We start from the raw sequence: 20,723 nt of genomic DNA, 5'->3' as shown, positions 1-20,723 counted from the left end.
CCTCCTTCCACGTTTCCGCTTTCATGCACACTGCTTTCGATGTCCCCTAAACCTGCTAGCAGCATCGAGCGACACCCCAGGCTGAGGTGCTGGTCTCCGTAGCAGGCGAAGCTCGCGTAGTGTGTCGAGTATTTCGTCTGTAATAAAGTTTCCTGCATATTCTCCGATCTGTACCAATGTATCCCGGTGGTACACACGTGCGGTACTTTGAATACACATAATTGTTGTAAAAGTTTGCTGCTGAAAAGAGAGAGCCGTTAGCTCAGCTTCAAGATGGCTGACGCTCAACTCGCATCGGGTAGTGACAGTCCCACCCCCTATGGGCGGGTTGAAAACATGGCTGTAGTCCGTAGCCTCTGGGCAAAAATGCCTCCGATGACGCTAAATAACGATTTTTGCGTCATCAGAGGCTTTTTTCCAGACCCACAATACAGAGAAATCTAGTCTCAGGGGGACATGAGGGAGGGAAGCTCGGTCATTCGAAAATACTACCGGGTTTCTACTGATACAAAGCTTAATGCTAATCGGTGAAGTATCCCTTTAAGTGTTACTGCTAGTAAAATTGGGGCTTACTTTTTAATACTTACAAAATTTTTATCTGCTTGGTAGCTTGTGAATTTCCCCCTGGGTATCAACAAAGCCTTATCTAAACCTATGATATTACATTATAATTGTTTTGCTAATTGTATTTTATATTAGTAATCTGAATATGCAAGTTAACTAACCAAAGTTATCAAAAAAAAATAAAAAAGTACAATATTTCCCTCTGAAGTGTAACAGAGAAATAAAAACTGAGTTGTCCTTTAACCACACTTCAATAAAATCACTTGGAGCTGCAGTGTAAACACAGTCCGAGGTAGTGGGGAGATGGAAAGATACAGTATCATTAACTGCAGATCCTGTACTGTTCTCATTTTACCTCCAATCTCCTTCACTGGCTCTCAAGAGTTTTCTCCATCTCATCTCCTGTGTGCAGTCTTGATTTTCTTGATCATCTCTTACTTTGAAATACAGAACAGGGCCACATTTGACAGATTTGCCCAGTCAGGCACGGGTCTGTTGAATAAGCTGACTGTCTGCACCTTTCTCTCATGTACTGATGCAAAGTGTAAGTGTGTCTGCATGTACAGTATGTGTGTTTTGTGTGTGTGTGTGGATAGGTTGACACAGTGTATTGTCAGCAGTAATCTAAACTGCTGCTCATCAGAGATGGTGTGTGTGTGTGTGTGTGTGTGTGTGTGTGTGTGTGTGTGTGTGTGTGTGTGTGTGTGTGTGTGTGTGTGTGTGTGTGTGTGTGTGTGTGTGTGTTGTGTGTGTGTGTGTGTGTGTGTGTGTGTGTGTGTGTTGTTTCGGAGCTTGTGCCCTGTCAAGAAGGAGACAGCGAGGAGCTGCTGAGTCACCATGGCAACTGGCTGGGCAGCCATGACAGGATTTTGTTAACATGTTAGATGCTGTGAGTCTAAAAGATGGGAAACATCTCTAAGTTACAGCCTTGGTGGTGTATTTCCTTTTGTCCTTAATGTTTAATCATAGAGAAGGATTATTTTCTCATTTCACCATCCATCCATCCATTCAACCATCTTCGTTCGATTATCCAGTGTCGGGTCGCGGGGGGGAGCAACTCCAGCAGGGACTCCAGGGAAAGGACTTCCCTTTCCTGAGCCACATTAACCAGCTCCGACTGGGGGATCCCGAGGCGTTCCCAGGCCAGGTTGGAGATATAATCCCTCCACCTAGTCCTGGGTCTTCCCCGAGGCCTCCTCCCAGCTGGACGTGCCTGGAACACCTCCCTAGGGGAGAGGCAGGGGCATCCTTACCAGATGCCCGAACACCTCAACTGGCTCCTTTCGACGCGAAGGAGCAGCGGCTCTACTCCGAGCTCCTCACGGATGACTGAGCTTCTCAGCCACCCTCCTGAGGAAACCCATTTTGGCCGCTTGTACCCTGGATCTCGTTCTTTCGGTCATGACCCAGCCTTCGTGACCATAGGTGAGGGTAGGAACGAAAACTGACCGGTAGTTCCAGAGCTTTGCCTTCTCGTTCAGCTCTCTTTTCGTCACAACGGTGCCATAAATTGAATGTAATATCGCACCCGCTGCGCCGATTCTCCGACCAATCTCCCGCTCCATTGTCCCCTCACTCGCGAACAAGACCCCAAGGTATTTAAACTCCTTCACTTGGGGTAAGGACTCATTCCCTAACTGGAGAATTTCACCATCCATATACTATTTACTTCCTCTAATCAAACAGAACCCCTGCCATCTGTATCATATCTTTGTTATAAAAAGAAAGGAAAAGGAGCAAAGCAAGAGGAAACTTCTGTAGCATGCCTATAGCATGATTTATACAAATTCAACAGACATGACCATCACTTTCAGAGTTGTCATTTCTGAGCTCGCTAACGGACTCCCAGACACATTTCAGCTGTCTAGATTGTTAGCTCCTATCTAAATTGGGCTACTCATTTATCCTCTGCGTCAGCAGGCCTTGTCATAGTAGACGTCGGAAACAGTAAGACTGAATGGAGCACTTTGGCATTTTACAAAGTACTCTTGGACTTCATTATTTAGAAATCATACAAAGTGAGGCCATTCAACTAAATGTTGTAATGTATTGCACCTGGTTGTTCGCATACAAAATGACAGAAAGAGTTGTCTTCACAAATAAACGCCTCTTTTATGGTTTTTGAAGCGTAAATGCAATCACCATAAGTAAAAAGCTAACATTAGGCTTTAAACGAACTACACCACGGTCGCGTGCAATACTAGCTTCCAGCGGCGTCCAACTGATTTTCAGACTGAGCTCAATAAGTGGCGTATATATGACATGCAAATTTGTATGTCATTTTGGCGTGTTATCAAGACGCATAATCGCTTTTTAGCGTGTTTATCAACGCCGTTTGGCCTCCATTGACTTACATTGCGATTGTGTCAATTTACGCCAAGTTCTCCTGAGAAAATGACGTAGCATTAAGAGCGACTACGGTAGTGAGTAGTATGAAAGCCCGAAAATCTGCGCAGGGAGGTTGGTTGGGGTGGTGGATGGGTCAAGTTCAAGTTCCACTTTATTTATCCTTAGAAAAGGAAATTTGATTTGCAGCAGGATATCTGAAAACACACATACACATACATGTGTAAGCAACATTATAAACGCAACACAGGACACACATCAACACCTTCAATAGAGACACCTTCCACAAAACCAGTGACAAGATCCAATTGGACAGTACACAGGTCAATATATCATAATGAACAATAATGGGAATAAATTAATAAGTAAAACCATTTAAATAATTCAAACAACACAGGACTTTCACCTAGGAGACCGGGGATCGTGTCCTGCGTGTCACGTTTCCTAAACCCAACCGCCCCGTTCTTTTTTTACTAAACCCAACAGCCCGTTCTTCTTTTACTAAACCCAACCGCCCCGTTCTTCTTTTGCTAAACCCAACAGCCCCGTTCTTCTTTTACTAAACCCAACCGCCCCGTTCTTCTTTTACTAAACCCAACCGCCCCGTTCTTCTTTTGCTAAACCTAACAGCCCGTTCTTCTTTTACTAAACTTAACTCCCGTTTCTTCTTTTACTAAACCCAACAGCCCGTTCTTCTTTTACTAAACCCAACCTGCCCGTACTTCTTTTACTAAACCAACCGCCCGTTCTTCTTTTACCTAAACCCAACCGCCCCGTTCTTCTTTTACTAAACCCAACCGTCCGTTCTTTTACTAAATAACCTCCCGTTCTTCTTTTTCTAAACCAACGCCCGTTCTTCTTTTACTAAACCCAACCTCCCCGTTCTTCTTTTTACTAAACCCAACCGCCGTTCTTCTTTTACTAATCCAACAGCCCCGTTCTTCTTTTACTAAACCCAACCGCCCGTTCTTCTTTTACTAAACCAACCTCCCGTTCTTCTTTTACTAAACCCAACAGCCCCGTTCTTCTTTTACTAAACCCAACCTCCCCGTTCTTCTTTTACTAAACCCAACCGCCCCGTTCTTCCCGTTCTTCTTTTACTAAACCCAACAGCCCCTTCTTCTTTTACTAAACCCAAACGCCCCTTTCTTCTTTTACTAAACCCAACAGCCCGTTCTTCTTTTACTAAACCCAACCCCCGCTTCTTCTTTTTTACTAAACCCAACCGCCCGTTCTTCTTTTTACTAAACCCAACCTCCCGTTCTTCTTTAACTAAACCCAACAGCCCCGTTCTTCTTTTACTAAACCCAACCGCGCTCTTCTTTTTACTAAACCCAACCCCCCGTTCTTCTTTTACTAAACCCAACAGCCCGTTCTTCTTTTACTAAACCAACAGCCCGTTCTTCTTTTTACTAAATCCAACCTCCCGTTCTTCTTTTACTAAACCCAACCGCCCGTTCTTCTTTTACTAAACCCAACAGCCCCGTTCTTCTTTTACTAAACCCAACCGCCCGTTCTTTCGTTTTCTTTTACTAAACACCTACCGCCCGTACTTCTTTTACTAAACCCAACCGCCCGTTCTTCTTTTACTAAACCCAACCGCCCGTTCTTCTTTTTACTAAACCCAACCGCCCGTTCTTCTTTTTTACTAAACCCAACTGCCCGTTCTTCTTTTACTAAACCCACCACTTCCGTTCTTCTTTTACTAAACCCAACCTCCCCGTTCTTCTTTTACTAAACCCAACCGCCCGTTCTTCTTTTACTAAACCCACACGCCCGTTCTTTTCTTTACTAAACCCAACCGCCCGTTCTTCTTTTACTAAACCGACAGCCCGTTCTTCTTTTACTTAAACCCAACCTCCCTGTTCTTCTTTTACTAAACCCAACGCCCGTTCTTCCCGTTCTTCTTTTTACTAAACCAACTAGCCCGTTCTTGTTTTACTAAACCAACCTCCCGTTCTTCTTTTACTAAACCCAACAGCCCCGTTCTTCTTTTTACTAAATCCAACCTCCCGTTCTTCTTTTACTAAACCCAACAGCCCGTTTCTTCTTTTACTAAACCCAACAGCCCGTTCTTCTTTTACTAAACCCAACATAGCCCACGTTCTTCCCGTTTTCTTTTTACTAAACCCAACCGCCCGTACTTGTTTTACTAAACCCAACAGCCCCGTTCTTCTTTTACTTTAAACCCAACCGCCCGTTCTTCTTTTTTACTAAACCCAACGCCCGTTCTTCTTTTACTAAACCCAACCGCCCGTTCTTCTTTTACTAAACCCAACCGCCCGTTCTTCTTTTACTAAACCAACCTCCCGTTCTTCTTTTACTAAACCCAACCGCCCGTTCTTCTTTTACTAAACCCAACAGCCCGTTCTTCTTTTACTAAATCCAACCGCCGTTCTTCTTTTTACTAAACCAACCTCCCCGTTCTTCTTTTTACTAAACCCAACCTCCCGTTCTTCTTTTACTAAACCCAACCGCCCCGTTCTTCTTTTACTAAACCCAACAGCCCCGTTCTTCTTTTACTAAACCCAAACGCCCCTTTCTTCTTTTACTAAACCCAACAGCCCGTTCTTCTTTTACTAAACCCAACCGCCCCGTTCTTCTTTTACTAAACCCAACCGCCCCGTTCTTCTTTTACTAAACCCAACCTCCCCGTTCTACTTTAACTAAACCCAACAGCCCCGTTCTTCTTTTACTAAACCCAACCGCCCCGTTCTTGTTTTACTAAACCCAACCGCCCCGTTCTTCTTTTACTAAACCCAACAGCCCCGTTCTTCTTTTACTAAACCCAACAGCCCCGTTCTTCTTTTACTAAACCCAACCGCCCCGTTCTTCTTTTACTAAACCCAACAGCCCCGTTCTTCTTTTACTAAACCCAACAGCCCCGTTCTTCTTTTACTAAACCCAACCGCCCCGTTCTTCCCGTTTTTCTTTTACTAAACCCAACCGCCCCGTACTTGTTTTACTAAACCCAACAGCCCCGTTCTTCTTTTACTAAACCCAACCGCCCCTTTCTTCTTTACTAAACCCAACAGCCCGTTCTTCTTTTACTAAACCCAACCGCCCGTTCTTCTTTTTACTAATAACCGCCCGTTCTTCTTTTACTAAACCCAACCTCCCGTTCTACTTTAACTAAAACCCAACAGCCCCGTTCTTCTTTTACTAAACCCAACCGCCCCGTTCTTCTTTTACTAAACCCAACCTCCCCGTTCTTCTTTTACTAAACCCAACAGCCCCGTTCTTCTTTTACTAAACCCAACAGCCCCGTTCTTCTTCTAAACCAAGCCGCGTTCTTGTTTTTACTAAATCCAACACTCCCGTTCTTCTTTTACTAAACCCAACAGCCCCGTTCTTTTACTACACCCCCAACAGCCGTTCTTTTCTTTACTAAACCCAACGCCCGTTCTTCTTTTACTAAACCCACCGCCCGTTCTTCCCGTTTTTCTTTTACTAAACCCAACCGCCCCGTACTTGTTTTACTAAACCCAACAGCCCCGTTCTTCTTTTACTAAACCCAACAGCCCCATTCTTTTACTAAACCCAACAGCCCCGTTCTTCTTTTACTAAACCCAACAGCCCCGTTCTTCTTTTACTAAACCCAACAGCCCCGTTCTTCTTTTACTAAACCCAACAGCCCCGTTCTTCTTTTACTAAACCCAACAGCCCCGTTCTTCTTTTACTAAACCCAACAGCCCCGTTCTTCTTTTACTAAATCCAACCGTCCCGTTCTTTTCCTAAATCCAACCCGTCCGCTGTATACGGCGTAGACATACATGCGGATAGCTCAAAATGCATACAGATAAAGTGGCGTGTATGTTTACGCGAAGTCATGATGTCACGTTGTGATTTTGCGTGTTCCTAGTGTTGACGATTACAGTCTCAGTTAGCTACTTGTTATCAACCACTTAAAAATTCACGAGTGGGGTATTTACTGGCATATTTTATGTCGTAGAACAAAATGCTAAAATCTCTTAAACTTTTGTTAACCACATATTTTATTTTCATACTCATTTCGGGCATCTAACCAAATACTATTCAAAAAACCCATTGCCTTTTAGACGAAGGAATCGGAAGTGCTAACTCATTTCCAGGTTTTAGGACTCATTCTGTATAGGGTGGGCTGCATTCTTAGATGATAATTCTCTGTGGGTTCATCACTGCAAGTGACCCTTCACAGCTTACACATCGTGGTAATTAGATACACTGTTAAAATTCAAATATTGATTAGTTCAGCTTCAAAATGTCTGGATTTTAGTAATAGAATATTTTCACAGAGCAGCGTTAATTACCTCTCCAGTAAGAATATTGCCTGTTGTGTGTATCCATACAATCCCATTATTATACTATATTGTAGCTCTATTATCATCTAAATCAAGCAACCACACATCTGGATAGATTTGTAGATGTGTTTTCCATTCATTTTAGCATCACTTATGACCTTATTACATTACACACACATCTGATGCATGTCCAGTATCAGCAGTTTTTACATAAAATAGCTTAGCACTCACTCTTTAAAGTTGCAGTGCAGCTGGTTTTAGAGGTGAATGGGTAATTTTCTACATATAGTCTTACAGCTAAAGTGTTACAATGCTTTACACAGCTTAGCTCACACTCTGAACTTCCAGATTGTGCATAACACCTGACCTTTTTGATCTTATCAAGTTAAAGCCTACTGCTGTTAGTCCCTTGATATAGAGTAAGCGATAACATAGAAGAGGAAATAACAGAGACTTTGAAGTACAGAGGTTGGTGGTCGCTATCAGTTTGTTTGGGAGATTTAATTCAGGTTTGCAGCCAGTTTTGCTCTCCTCTACAGTAGAAATTACAGTTAATTTATAATAAAATGCAATAAAATGTGACAATGTTTAAAGTTGATGAAGCTGAAGGACTTCTCCTATGTAAACTCACTTTAAAGGCATTTTTATTGGCCAAATAGCCTTCATTTACCTTCATTTTTAGGCAGACAATCTTTATGCTGCTCATATTTATCAATCTGATTAATCGTAAACTGAATTACAATAGACATCCTTCATGATACACAGAAGAACAAATGACTGTGAAAAATACAGTTGATTTTGTGCCTGGTGATTATCCCTGGCTACAATTTGACTAACTTTCATTTGTCACTGTGTCACTAGTGATCCAAACCAAATGCCTCTTGATGACGTTTATTTTTGAATGACAAGAGCACAAAAGCACTCTTATTCTTGCACCCTCCCTCTCTCTTTCTCTGTTCTCCTGACTTGGTGCCTCTCTATCCTTTCAACCGTGTGTGAACCTACCAGTAGGCTGGACAACAACACTGAAAGCTGCAATGTTGGCTAATGATGTCCAAATTAAGCTTCATGAACCATTAGTTTTATTTGTTGACCCCACTAAATGGCGCACTTGGTGAAAAAAACGTCAATTCAGTGTGCTTTAAACCCTTTGTTGAACAGAGAGCTCTATCCAGTGGGCTAGAAAATGGTTCATGAAGCTTCATTTGGCCATCACTAAGTGTTGGCCATTTGCTGTCCTTCCGTTAACTCAGAGTTACAGAGATACTCAAACTGTGCTAAAGCAGTGACGTGCTTCTGTTTGTCAGTCCAGGAGACAGGGTGCTTGTGATTATACTGAGCTGGAAAAATTCACTGGCACTTTACATAATACAATCCTCATAAAATCTAGCAATAAACAAAGTTGTGACTAACACTAAGTGCAAAACATATATATTATGTGTATGTATTATGTGTATATTAACATGATTTGGCAAACTAGTTAGAAATCTGAGTTTATGTATTGGCAAGAAACCAACCAGAGATTTATGGTTTGATTCTTTATTTTCTGCAACCAATAAGCCCACGGATGCAGGAGGGAGCAGATCCCCGGGGCCATAATCTCCAATCACTGTTGTTACATCATTGGCAAAGACCTATATATTGTACTGTGACTCTATCACTGAGCTGAACTGACCTGTGTCTCAGCTGTAAAGCCAACTGGTAAATATCTGTGGAGTTAAAACACCCAGAACCCTGATTTTGTCAGTAGAGGTCTATTGTCTTGGTGGGTTGTGAACAGACAGTAATCACATGATCACATTGGGCCTTACGCAAGAACCACTCATAAGAACAGATTCATTACGTACTAGTGATTTAGGAGAATTTGTGGCATTAGCCAATTTTCTCGTCCTAAGAATTTTCTCTTACGTACAAAGTTCTCTACACTACAGATATTTTGCCTTTCTCCACAGCAGCAAACCATTTGTTAGATGTCAGAATCATAAAGCCCTAATCTAAATACAACAAGTTTGTGCAGTTAAAGTTTGTTGAATCTGACGTGGAACACTCATAGCAAACCTAGTAGAGATTTTAAGAGGGATTTAGGATAAAATTACAAATGTTCTTGCATGAGGCCCATTGTCCCATGACTGAAACCAAATCTCATACATAATAACGTATTCTTGTAATGATAATGTGGACCAGGATTTGATTTATTTTCAAAAAAAGCTTTAAGTGCAGTTAATTGTTCTTTTAGCGAAAATATACCGTCCAGTACAGCCACGTCAACAGAAAGTTCCACATCGGTTGCAGCTCTCTTTCTTGCTTTTGAAAATGCCTTAAGGGCACTCCTTTTCACAGTCTTCTTCTTAGACACGCCCCATATTAGATAAGCGGTTGTGATTGGCCCGGCACATCTCAGGCTGCTGGAAATCTGTCCAAAATGGAGGAGTACCACCCACTTTAAATGTTATCAGCCCATTAAATGGCCATTAGCAGTAATTATCACTACCATTGATTTGAGATGGTATGACCCTACTCTCATCTATTGGTACGGCGGGTCACCAAAGAGAGGTTCAAAATAGTTAGGCGGCGACCTCTATTGGCCGAAGTAATTATGAAGGGAGCAAAAGAGGAAGTCATGGGGCGTAGAATAAAGAACGATAACGTCTGAGTAAGGAGGAGTTCGGGGTGGATGGACAGGTCAAACAAACACAGGACTTTAACCCAGGAGACCACTGTTTATGTCCTGTGCTAAAGTGAAAGTAAAACTTAAGTTATTGTAACCCAAACCATAAACTTTTCCTAACCTAACCAATTCATTTTGTAGCCTAAACCTTTAAATTCACAAAGTTTAAACATTTGAATGTGTTTTTGTGAATATATATATATATATATATTGCAACCTTTTAAAAACGTGTGGGATCTTGAGCTGGATCTGGAGTGTTCTTGTATTCATATCAGGGATCAACCTTTTAAATACATGATAATGGCCTTCTGAACCAAGGTATAACAGTCCCCTTCTAACCCCTATATATGAGGCTGATAACCACTGATAACACCCATTAATTTGATTAATAACATGTGAAAAGGCAAATCAAACATGAACTTGCAGATTCATCTGGTTCCCAGGCAACAGCTGCCCAGGATATCCTGTATGTCTCATATACTGTATGTGCTCATCAAAATAAGCACATAGAGTGCTTTTGATCAGTGGACCGTTTGTTTTTATCTTCTTTTCTTAAGCAAAGTGAAGAAATACTATTTTTTTTTACTGTACCATTATTTTTGCTATGGTCAATGGGGGGGGGGGGCGGAGAAGGGGGGGGGGGTCTTGAGAAGGTGGGCTGGAATGGAGCTTAATTTAGGTGATGGTTAATTTTCTCACACAGACACACACACACACACACACACACACACATAAACATAATCCACCAAATCTCTCTTGCATTTTCATGGTGCAGTTATGTGTTGGATTTCCTGCCTGTGTGTGTGTGTGTGTGTGCGTGTGTGTGTGTGTGCGTGTGCGCTTTCTTGCGTGATAGCCGTCAGTGTTTTGGAGGATGAGATGATTATGTAGCAGAGGAGAGGTGGCGGAAGCTGGAGCAAGGGATTGTGGTTGCAGGGATAGTTTTTAATCCGTTGGAGTGCAACAGCTGTCCCACCATCATCATCTCTCCCTCTTCTTTCTCTCTCTCTCTCTTCTGTCTCTTTTCACGCCATTTTCAAAAGTTGTGTTCCACGTGAGAGTACTGCACCAATTTACAATCCACATATTGCAGCGATTCCTCTGAAAGGAATGCTGTTAAATGCTGTTTTGGCCTTAGGGACTTAATCATTTCCACTTTAAAGCTGCATTAATGGGTTTCCTTTGGCCGCTTGGGGGCAGCAAAAAACCTGAAAACACAACAATAAAGTTGTTGTGGCTAATGTGTTAGCAAAATAATGCCACACAAGGAGACACAGAGAAGCATTAGCATTCATTTGGAGTCGTGTTTCTGGCCACCTGGCGAATATTAGTCAAATATTAACTCTCCTTTTAGTTCTGTTTTTGGTCTCCACCAAGAGATATCTGGGTCTTTAGCTGCTAAATGCTCCTCTATGTTCACCAGCTAGTTGCTAACTATGTCTGTCTGCTGTTTGCTGCTGAGCAAGTAGTGTACAGTTGTTTTTTTCACAATTTTTTTTTATAAGTAAACAAAGTTAAGTAAACAATACATGTGAAAATACATTGTCATATATATATATATATATATGTATATGTGTGTTTGTGTGTATATATATATATATATATATATATATATATATATATATATGTATATGTGTTATGTGTGTATATATATATGTGTATTTATATGTGTGTATATATGTATATATATATATATATATATATATATATATATATATATATATGTGTATATATGTGTATGTATGTATGTGTATATATGTACAAATGTACAAATGTACATACAAGTTGTTTTATCAGAGCTTTTTCATCTAAAACAGCTTACTGCTACTGATGTGGGCCCAAACCCCACCCCCAGTTTTTTTTATTTCTTTAAATTTTTTTTACAGATATATTACAGACATCGGTATCTATCGTTATCAGTGTAAAAAATCCATTTATCGGACGACATGTCCGATATGCGCCGTTGTTTTTTTTTTTTTACGTAACATATAATGCAGAAAACAATGCTTGGGATGATTTAGAAATAGTGTCATTACAGTATGTAGTTGTTTATTTAAATGGTCAGCAATTGCTGGACATATAGTTCTGAGGCTTACTGGGCTATTTGTTTCATACATCTCTTCAGGGTTCATTTCTAGGATTGGTAAACACAGTATTAGGCTACATTGTATGTTTAATGCATAATATTGTTAAATATTCTTTACTTATTTTTTTTAGGAAAGCAGCCTTCTGAGTACCTTTGCATAGTCATATCGGTGCACAATCCCCATAGAAATTTTCATTCCAGCTCAAAAATTCACTCACTCACATCGGTTGCCATATTGGAAAATGGGGAATTTTTGTCCTCAAAATCGGTATCAATATCGGCCTCAAAAATGCCATGTGGGTCTGGCTCTATTCTTTACTAAGAGGAACCCATACACATAGTAATTGTACACATTGTTAATAAGATGAATATTGATTAGTGCAGCTTTAATATAATATGAAGCAGTAGCTTATGTATGGACTACTATTCCACTTTCCTAAAGAAGGGGAATGATCCTTGGTAATCTCTTTTGCTATACAAAGCTCTTTCTCGACCTTTGTGATTTTATCCAGCGTGATGAGGGCTTTAAAGAGGCACATTTCCCATGTGCTCGCAGTGCTCTTCCTTCCTTTCTTGTAGGACCGGGGGTTATCAAGCTGTCTGCAAGGACCGAAAGAATCATCCAAAATATCTCATAAATCTAAATTCAAGGTCATACAAAGTTTCAGCATCAGTTAAAAACTGAATTTCTTTGTCTGCCATACTGAATTAGCAAAGGATAAGTAAAAAAATAAATAAAAATGTCATTAATAATATATAAAAAATAAAGAGTACTATTGTGAGTAATGAGAGGCAGAATGGCTGAGAGAAAACAAAGGACTCCAGCTCCAGGCCACTGAACATTCTGGCTTATGAAACCTCTCCATTGCAGCCATGAATATTGCAGAATAATATGCTAAGAGGGTAATAGAGGTTAGGAAGCCTCTGGTTGGGATTGGTTAATTTGTATGTGTGTGTACAGCTGAGAGAGAGAGTGCTGTGTGATTATAAGACACAATGTGTGTAGTAAAGCATTTCAGTAACCACAATTTGTAGGGAAATGTATTTGAAAGAAACATTGAACAAAATCAGAGGCAATAACATAGTCATTCATAGCTGCAATAGAGTAACGAGAGAAATGATATGAATGGTAGAAAAGAGGTAGAAACCCAAACTGTGTGTGTTGTGTGAGGTGTCCACTGTACTGTGTCCCCCTGAAACAATGGCCTACAGTTCCACTCAAGGCCTGCTAACACTATACTGTATGTCCTCATACTGGCGTGTGTGTGTGTGTGTGTGTGTGTGTGTGTGTGTGTGTGTGTGTGTGTGTGTGTGTGTGTGTGTGTGTGTGTGTGTGTGTGTGTGTGTGTGTGTGTGTGTGTGTGTGTGTGTGATACAGTTGCAAGACAATGACAGCTTGTTTGCTGGGATGGTGGATGGAGGGACAAACAGAAACAGAGGACAGAGAGTTTGTTCAGGGGTCATGCTGTCTAAGTGTTGGGACACCGATTATGTTTGTGAGATTTAGCTGGTGGAGTGAAGAGTGAATCCAACCCATACTCCATCTTTTGTTGAGGTTGAGGTTTAGTTTTATTTTTGAAATATATTAACAAAATAGATTTAAGTTGCTTACATTTTGTTATTGCTGTCTTTGTTCTGGATTTCTGTCAACAAAGTTAAGTTCATGTTGGTTTAGCTACCCAGTTCTTGTTCTGTTTATTTCCATATTGGAAACACTAAACACATCACTACTTGTGCTCTGGGTGTTTAGACTATTGCTGCATTCCAGACACAATTTTTAGCCCGTAAGTTACGACTTCAAGTCGCGACTCACGACTTTGTAGCGTTCCAGGCAAAGTCACACGTCATCATCCAGATAAAGTGTGATTGAGTGAAAATCGGTTTAGTTACGTTTATGTACAGCAGATTTGTGCGTCTGATGATAAAAATAATGACATTTGGCACACCGTCAAAGCTGGCTAGCTAAACATTGTGCCGTTGGCAGGGTTCAGGTTAGGCTACCTTACATTAACGTTAGCTCCTTATATATACCTACGCTCTCCGTCTCTGCAATGTTGGGAATGATTGAGATTTCTCTTGGCACAGCTACCAGAAGACTTACAACTTTCAGACAGGTGTGCTCACGTCACATTTACATCTTCAAGCTCAGTTGGAGGCTGCGCTGCGAGCATTAACGCTCAGCGCTCACCGGAAAAGTGCTTCTAATATCCTTCACTGGTCTCCGTCCAGAGCAACGGGCTCTGTTGGTCCATTATATACTGTCTATGATGACAACTAACAACAATCGCCATTTTGTTGTGTACCAATAAAATTACTAAGGGGAACAGTTCAATAACGACTGACCAATCAGATTACTGAAAAAAGTGAAGTCATCATTTTCAAGATTCCAACACTGGCAAAAGCACTGCATTTACAATAAAGTGATGACGGGCAATAGATCAATAGAATCCCTTTTCTTACTGTGATTATTCAATGTCAGAGAGAGGAGATTTTTTTTTTTTTTTTAAATCTGTGTCCGGTCTGCGTTTACTGTAAAACAAGGTTTCTAGCAAAAAGAAAGATGGTGGTTTGCCATGCTAACAGCCTAATAATGGGAGCCTCGCTGTAGTTCAGAAACTTTTTTAAATGTTTTTTTGGATTTGCTCATGTTCATCAAATTCTAGTTCTCTGACTCTGCCATTTGGGGTTTGTGAGCTCAGATTTGTTCCAGAGCATCACATGAGCAGAGCCACACCGCCAAACTAAAATGCATATTACTGCCATAAATGGTTCAAGTGTCTTGACTGAAATGATTATTATAATTGCCTATGCACTGTGCTGAATCTATTTCATTACAGACGACATTCCTGACAGTGTTCACTTCAGTACAGATAACTTTTACACTCTTATTCCATCCAGAACTATTTTTAGATGCTGTGATGATTTTTGTTTTTATGCAATTAGGCTATCTTTTTCTATTTCCTCTTTAGCTTTATCAGCAGAAACAACCTTAATGGCAACACACACTTGCAGTGTATGACAGACATCAAAAACACTGGCACCCATTGTTTTCTGTGTCAGTCCACACACTGGTGCCGTCTTGACGCCTGACCTTGTGGGCAGTCACTGTGTGAGGATACATCCTGTTGCCCAGCGCAAACACATTACAGAAAAGCAGCCGTTTAAAAGAAAATCACATTCTCTCTCTAGATCGGCGCATCTTTCCTAGAAAAATAAATGTTTTGCTGGATTTTTTTGGAATTAGAAGTCATTTTCTATGCAAAGTTCATGGCTTTTATTGTAGGGGGAAAAATACTCAGTGAATTCATGTTGGCTTTTTTGCATTACTTATTTAAAGGCCATTTTTTATTTAGCTTTGTATTGATTGAGGAATACCTGACTGACGTTAAACAGCTGCTGTAGTATGAGGAGTTCAAAGACAGTAGGAAAAGAAAAACACAGTACACTCACTATTCTATCATTCTATCTTGCACCCGGCGCAGAGAAAAGCCCGAAGCAAGTTGTCTTTGCTAGTTTAAGACCGACACAGTTTTCCAGCGCACTCGCACACCTGGCGCACGGACCCTTTTTTCCGCCGTTAAACTAGCAAAAGTGGATTTGTACACGCCCTTAACGCACCTGCGCCAGGCGCTTCACGCTGTGCGCCTACATCGTTAAAATAGGGCCCATTATGTTTTCCAGGAAATTCTCGGTATCTTTAGTAAATAAAGTAGATTATACACACAGTCAGTTCAGCCTTTTTCCTTTTCAGCCATTATGTTGTAACATACAGAAAATGTGTCCACGTGACTGAGCTGTCACAACAGTTTAAAAAAGAAATCCACCATAAGTTTGACTTCCACAAACTTGTCTACATAGACATTATGTTCTTGAACACATTGCTTTGACTTTAATTACTAACATGAATTCATCTCAGAAAGTTATTCCACAGGCAAGCATGTCTCACTCATTAAGAGAGAGGAGAGAAAGTGAATGGAGAAAAGTGAAAGCAGAGAAAGCAAGCACATCACACAGTGCAACATGCTGGTTTTTGCTCGATCTGTCTACAAATTGTGTGAACTGGGCAGTCACACCATTGCTCACCTGAATCGACAGGCTTGTAAAAGGTGTGAAGTGGTCAGTCACATACAAATAATAAATGTGATGCTCACTGGTAGGAAGAAGTTATACGTTTATGACACACAGGCAATGTGATTGTCAAGACAACCTGTGAAGTGGATTGGGTAAAGAGAATAACCCTAATCACACCTCTTCTTTTTTCTCTCCAGTAACAGGACTATGGACCTGAGCCTGCGAGATGCTCTGGGTGGGGGTGGAGGTGGGGTCCCAGGTGGGGCCCCTGCTGAGGCCCTGCTGAAGAGAGACTTTGTGGCCTCACTGGAGAAAGAGAGCTATGATGACAAGGTGGGAGAGACAGTCTCCAAGAGCGACTACCGGCCCTTACTGGATGGAAAGGACACCAAGAGCGGTAAGTCGCTGTGAGCGTTCACGCAAAGACGTGAAGAGGAAGTGATGCTTTCCCCAATGGGATGTCGATCCCTGTAGGAAAGATCACGTCTCTGGAGGAGGGTAGATTGGAGTTGGCTCGTAGGCATTTAGAAAATTTTTTATTTTTAACTCACTGGGCTTGAATTTAAGTCATCTGGGTGAAATCTGCCTCAAGTTTCAAGGTGGTAAACTGTCTGAAACAGACATTTTACTTGTGCGTGTGTTCACTGCAGTCTTAAAGGACCATACCAGTGGTTTTGTAGCCTGGAAATCCAGAACCAAATCCGAAAGATTAAGGGTCTGGCATTGAGTAATGAAAATGGCCCAACTCGAGGGGCGGCACCAAGCATGCATTTGAAAATCTCACTGCACGCAATTGGATAACACTACGACCAATCACAACAATACACGGGGTGATGTATCCAGAGCCCCGTATGCTTAGCTACCAGCGGAGCTAACTGGTAGATTAAACTGTCGGCCCGCCTATATCAGATACACCGATGTGATTGGTGCAGCTCGGCTCCAAGGGCATGATTAATGAGCATCATTACTTAATGCCAGAGTGACTCGCTGAGCAAATTCAAATTGTGCTCTCGAGAGAACTCTGGATTTCCAGGGTAGTGGTTTTGCATGTTTAAGCCAAATAACCACTCTCTGTTTACACCTTCCGTAAGTACCAGTCATAATACTCAGCCATATTTTAACTTTAGCAAAATGTTGTCAAGTATTTTAAAGTACATACACCCTTCTTAGAATTCAGTGCCAACCTGCCAAAACACACATCTGCATTTATGTCACTCGTAAACAATCTGGCGGTGATCAATGCATTCTCATGAACAGGTTCATATGATATCATACGAAAACTCATGCACAACAATTCGTATGAGATCGTACGGAATTATTACAGCAATCACCGTCGGTCACATGACAAAGTTTAGCCGAATGGTCACATGACAGTAAAGTTTAGTGGTTCTTTTACAGTTAACAAAAGGTGGTCGCATACGGCGATGACCAAAACAACTAGTTAAGATTTGAAAAAAGATTGTGACAAGATTGACACAAATACCTGTTTCCTGGGTGAAAGTCGTGTGTTTTCCTTTTTCCAGGACAAGAACTCTGCTCCCCCAGCTTGAAAGCCCTGTGTTTATCTTTGTGGTCTTATACAGCGGCAGTCAATGCAGTGCATTCAATAATAAATAAGTGGCATACATACCAATTACAGTGCACTAGTTTTGGTAGTTATATGTACGAATTACTTTTTCCAAAGTCATATCCCTTATGACCAGTAAACTGACCTTCATGTGTAAAATTGGTGAGATGCACTTTTTTAAGAATGAAAATGTATTTAGTCACATATTAATTCCCAACAACCATCTCCTGTTCAACTAACATGGCCCTCATGCAACTCAGCTCTGTGCAGACATTTTTCCCTTTTTTTCCAGGGAAACTAGCTCACAACATCCCCCTTTGGTACCCAACGATGGAAAGTTACAAAGTAACATTTACTCAAGTTGTCGACTTTACGAATGTTCAAAACCTTCCTAACAAGGTCCGAGAGCTTCCTGTTTATCACACTTGATTTATAATCCTAAAAAATTAGCAACACTATATAATTCCTCTTTGCCTGCAGAGAAAGTTTTGCTGAATAATTGTTTTCTCAAATTCAGTCCACAAATATATTTAGGATGAAGTTTCTCATCAGATTTCTGTCAGCAGCTGTAGATAAATATTTGTGTGTCTGGAGGCTGATGGATCTCAGTGGTGAACTGAAATGTTTCCGTTAAAATTTTGTTAAACTGTGATGAAGTTTGTGATATTAGTAGCTAAGATAGCCCCATTTAAAGGTGCAGTAGGTAAGAATTATAAAACTAACTTTCTGTCACATTTGCTGAAACTGACCCTATGTTCCAGTAGAACTACATGAAGCAGGTAATAAAAAAATAAAAAATCTGGCTCCTCTGGCACCACCTACAGCCAGTAGTGCGATTTACAAAAATCCACCGCTCCCTGTTCAGATGCACCAATCGGGGCCAGGGGGCGTGTCTAACTGCGTTTCAATTACTGCTCATGCACACGCATTCATTCTCCCTTGTGCGGGGAGGGGCTTAGGAGAACGTTTTGGGCGTTTTGGGGCGGCTGTGGCTCAGTGGTAGAGAGGTCGCCTGCCAATCGGAAGGTTGGTGGTTCGATCCCTGGCCCTGCAGTTCCATGCCAAAGTGTCCTTGGGCAAGACACTGAACCCCGAGTTGCCCCCGATGCTGCGCCATCGGAGTGTAAATGTGTGTGAGTGTTTATCTGATGAGAAGGTGGCACCTTGTACGGCAGCCTCGGCCACAGTGTATGAATGTGTGTGAATGGTGAATGGTTCCTGTGCTATGTTAAAGCGCTTTGAGTAGTCGTTAAGACTAGAAAAGTGCTATATAAAAAAACAGTCCAGTCCATTTACTTTAGCGGAAGGGGGGGAGGGACTGTGAAGTTGTCGATGTTCAAATTTTTCGGCTAAGTCCTGGATCTTCGCAATCCTACCTACAGCACCTTTAATAAGCCCCACCTCTTCAGTCTCCACTGCCTTAGCACAGTGCCAAGCACATATACTGTAGCTATAACCTGTTTTTTTTTCAGTAATTAGGTCCTAGAAACAAGGTAAATAATTCAATTGTTTCAATAAAAAAATGTCCTAAAAATTTTAATATTTGCATGTATGTAAGTATTCCATAGTGGTTGTAGAGTTTAGAAACCGATAAATCTGAATCAGAATACTTTATTGATCCCCTCAGGGAAATTATTTAGTTGCAGTTGCTCACAGTCAAATTCAAGGTACAATAATAAATAAATAAAAACGTTAAGTAGAAGTAAGTGAGATTAGGTTACAAGTAAGATTAGGTTAAAAAGGTTGTAGTGCAGTGTCAACATACATACAGTACGAACATAAATAAGTACAGTGTGAATATAAGTAGCAGCAGTGAATAAATAATACCTATAAAGATAAGATATGCTCTGTGTACGAATGAAGTGAACAATAGATGGATGACAGGCAGAAGAAGAGGGCAGAGCTGGGAGATTAAGAGAGAAGTAATATGGATAAGAGCATACTGGTGGATTTTAGTACAAAAGACCTAAAATGGAAAATAAAGGAGTCGTCTAGGCTGGAGAGTTAAATAGAGCAGAGACAAAAGCCCTGTAGACACACAGAGACATGGATTAATATAGAGAAGGTTGTTCACTTCAATGGCAAGGGGGAGTTATGTGTGCTAACAAGGGACACCAGGGACACCAGTAGTTTTTACGTGTCTACCACAGCTTCGAGTTTGCTGGGCGCAATTTATAGCTGCCAAAATCAATTATCACCTATGCATAATTATAATGTACATCAGGGATCATTTATTGATGTCACATTTAAAGCTGTAGTGCGTAGTTTCTGTCGCCCCCCCCATGAGGAATTCTAAGTAATGACAACAATTCTGTCGGTGCATCCACGTGACACAAGCCTTCCGTGATCGCGCACCACCCGCACCCCTCCTCCACGCTGTTGCTAGTAGCCAAGGAGGACACGGAGGATTTAAAAAACATGATGGACTGCACACAAAAGTCACTGGACGACACAATCTTCTGAACAGAGCCATACTGAGAAATACAGAGAGAGTTGTGTGGAGCTGATTAATTAGCTTTGGATCAACTCATTTGGCAATGGCTTGAATGTAACGGACGTTCGTTAAAGGTGCCGTAGGTAGGATTGGGAAGATCCAGGACTTAGCCAAACAATTTGAACATCAACAACTTCTCAGTCCCTCCCCCTTTCTGCTAAAGCCCAAAACATTCTCCTAAGCCCCTCCCCCCACAAGGGAGAATGAATGTGTGTGTGCATGAGCAATGATTGACACACAGTTAGACATCCCCCCCGGCCCTGATTGGTGCATCTGAACAGGGAGGGGTGGATTTTTGCAAATCGCACTACAGGCTGTAGGTGGTGCCAGAGGAGCCGGATTTGTCTTTAAATTACCTGCTTCATGTAGTTCTACTCGAACATAGGGTCAGCAAATACGAAAGAAAGTTAGTTAACGCACTAAAGCTTTAACACACACTGCTTTCATAATATTCCCCTGGTTGTTACAGTATGATGTGTTAATATTTAGTGTAATTTAATTTTAATTTCAATTTAGGGCACCGCATATTGAAAGAGGTTTTAGCCTTTGGTTAAATTTAAATGGTTGAAATGAAGGGATCATGTGATTTCAATAATAGTTATAGTCAACAGCAGTCACTGCACAGAGTACAGACACTGCAAGCTCCT

The 20,723-nt window shown here is 41.2% G+C and overlaps 1 protein-coding gene across 4 annotated transcripts in view; it reads left to right on the top strand.

The window, feature by feature from the left end:
• map4l (microtubule associated protein 4 like) overlaps nucleotides 1-20,723 on the top strand; it is a 113,337-nt gene that overhangs the window by 13,380 nt on the left and 79,234 nt on the right. For all 4 annotated transcript variants that reach the window (XM_039814914.1, XM_039814916.1, XM_039814913.1 and 1 more), the window contains exon 2: nucleotides 16,213-16,412. In XM_039814914.1, coding sequence (XP_039670848.1) covers nucleotides 16,223-16,412 — 190 coding nt within the window. In that variant the 5' untranslated portion in view covers nucleotides 16,213-16,222. The remainder of the gene's footprint in view (nucleotides 1-16,212; nucleotides 16,413-20,723) is intronic.

Source organism: Perca fluviatilis, chromosome 11 (assembly GCF_010015445.1).
Source record: "Perca fluviatilis chromosome 11, GENO_Pfluv_1.0, whole genome shotgun sequence".
Lineage (NCBI taxonomy): Eukaryota > Metazoa > Chordata > Actinopteri > Perciformes > Percidae > Perca > Perca fluviatilis.
Note: the sequence above shows the minus strand (reverse complement) of the source record. Positions and strands in the feature narration are given on the sequence as shown.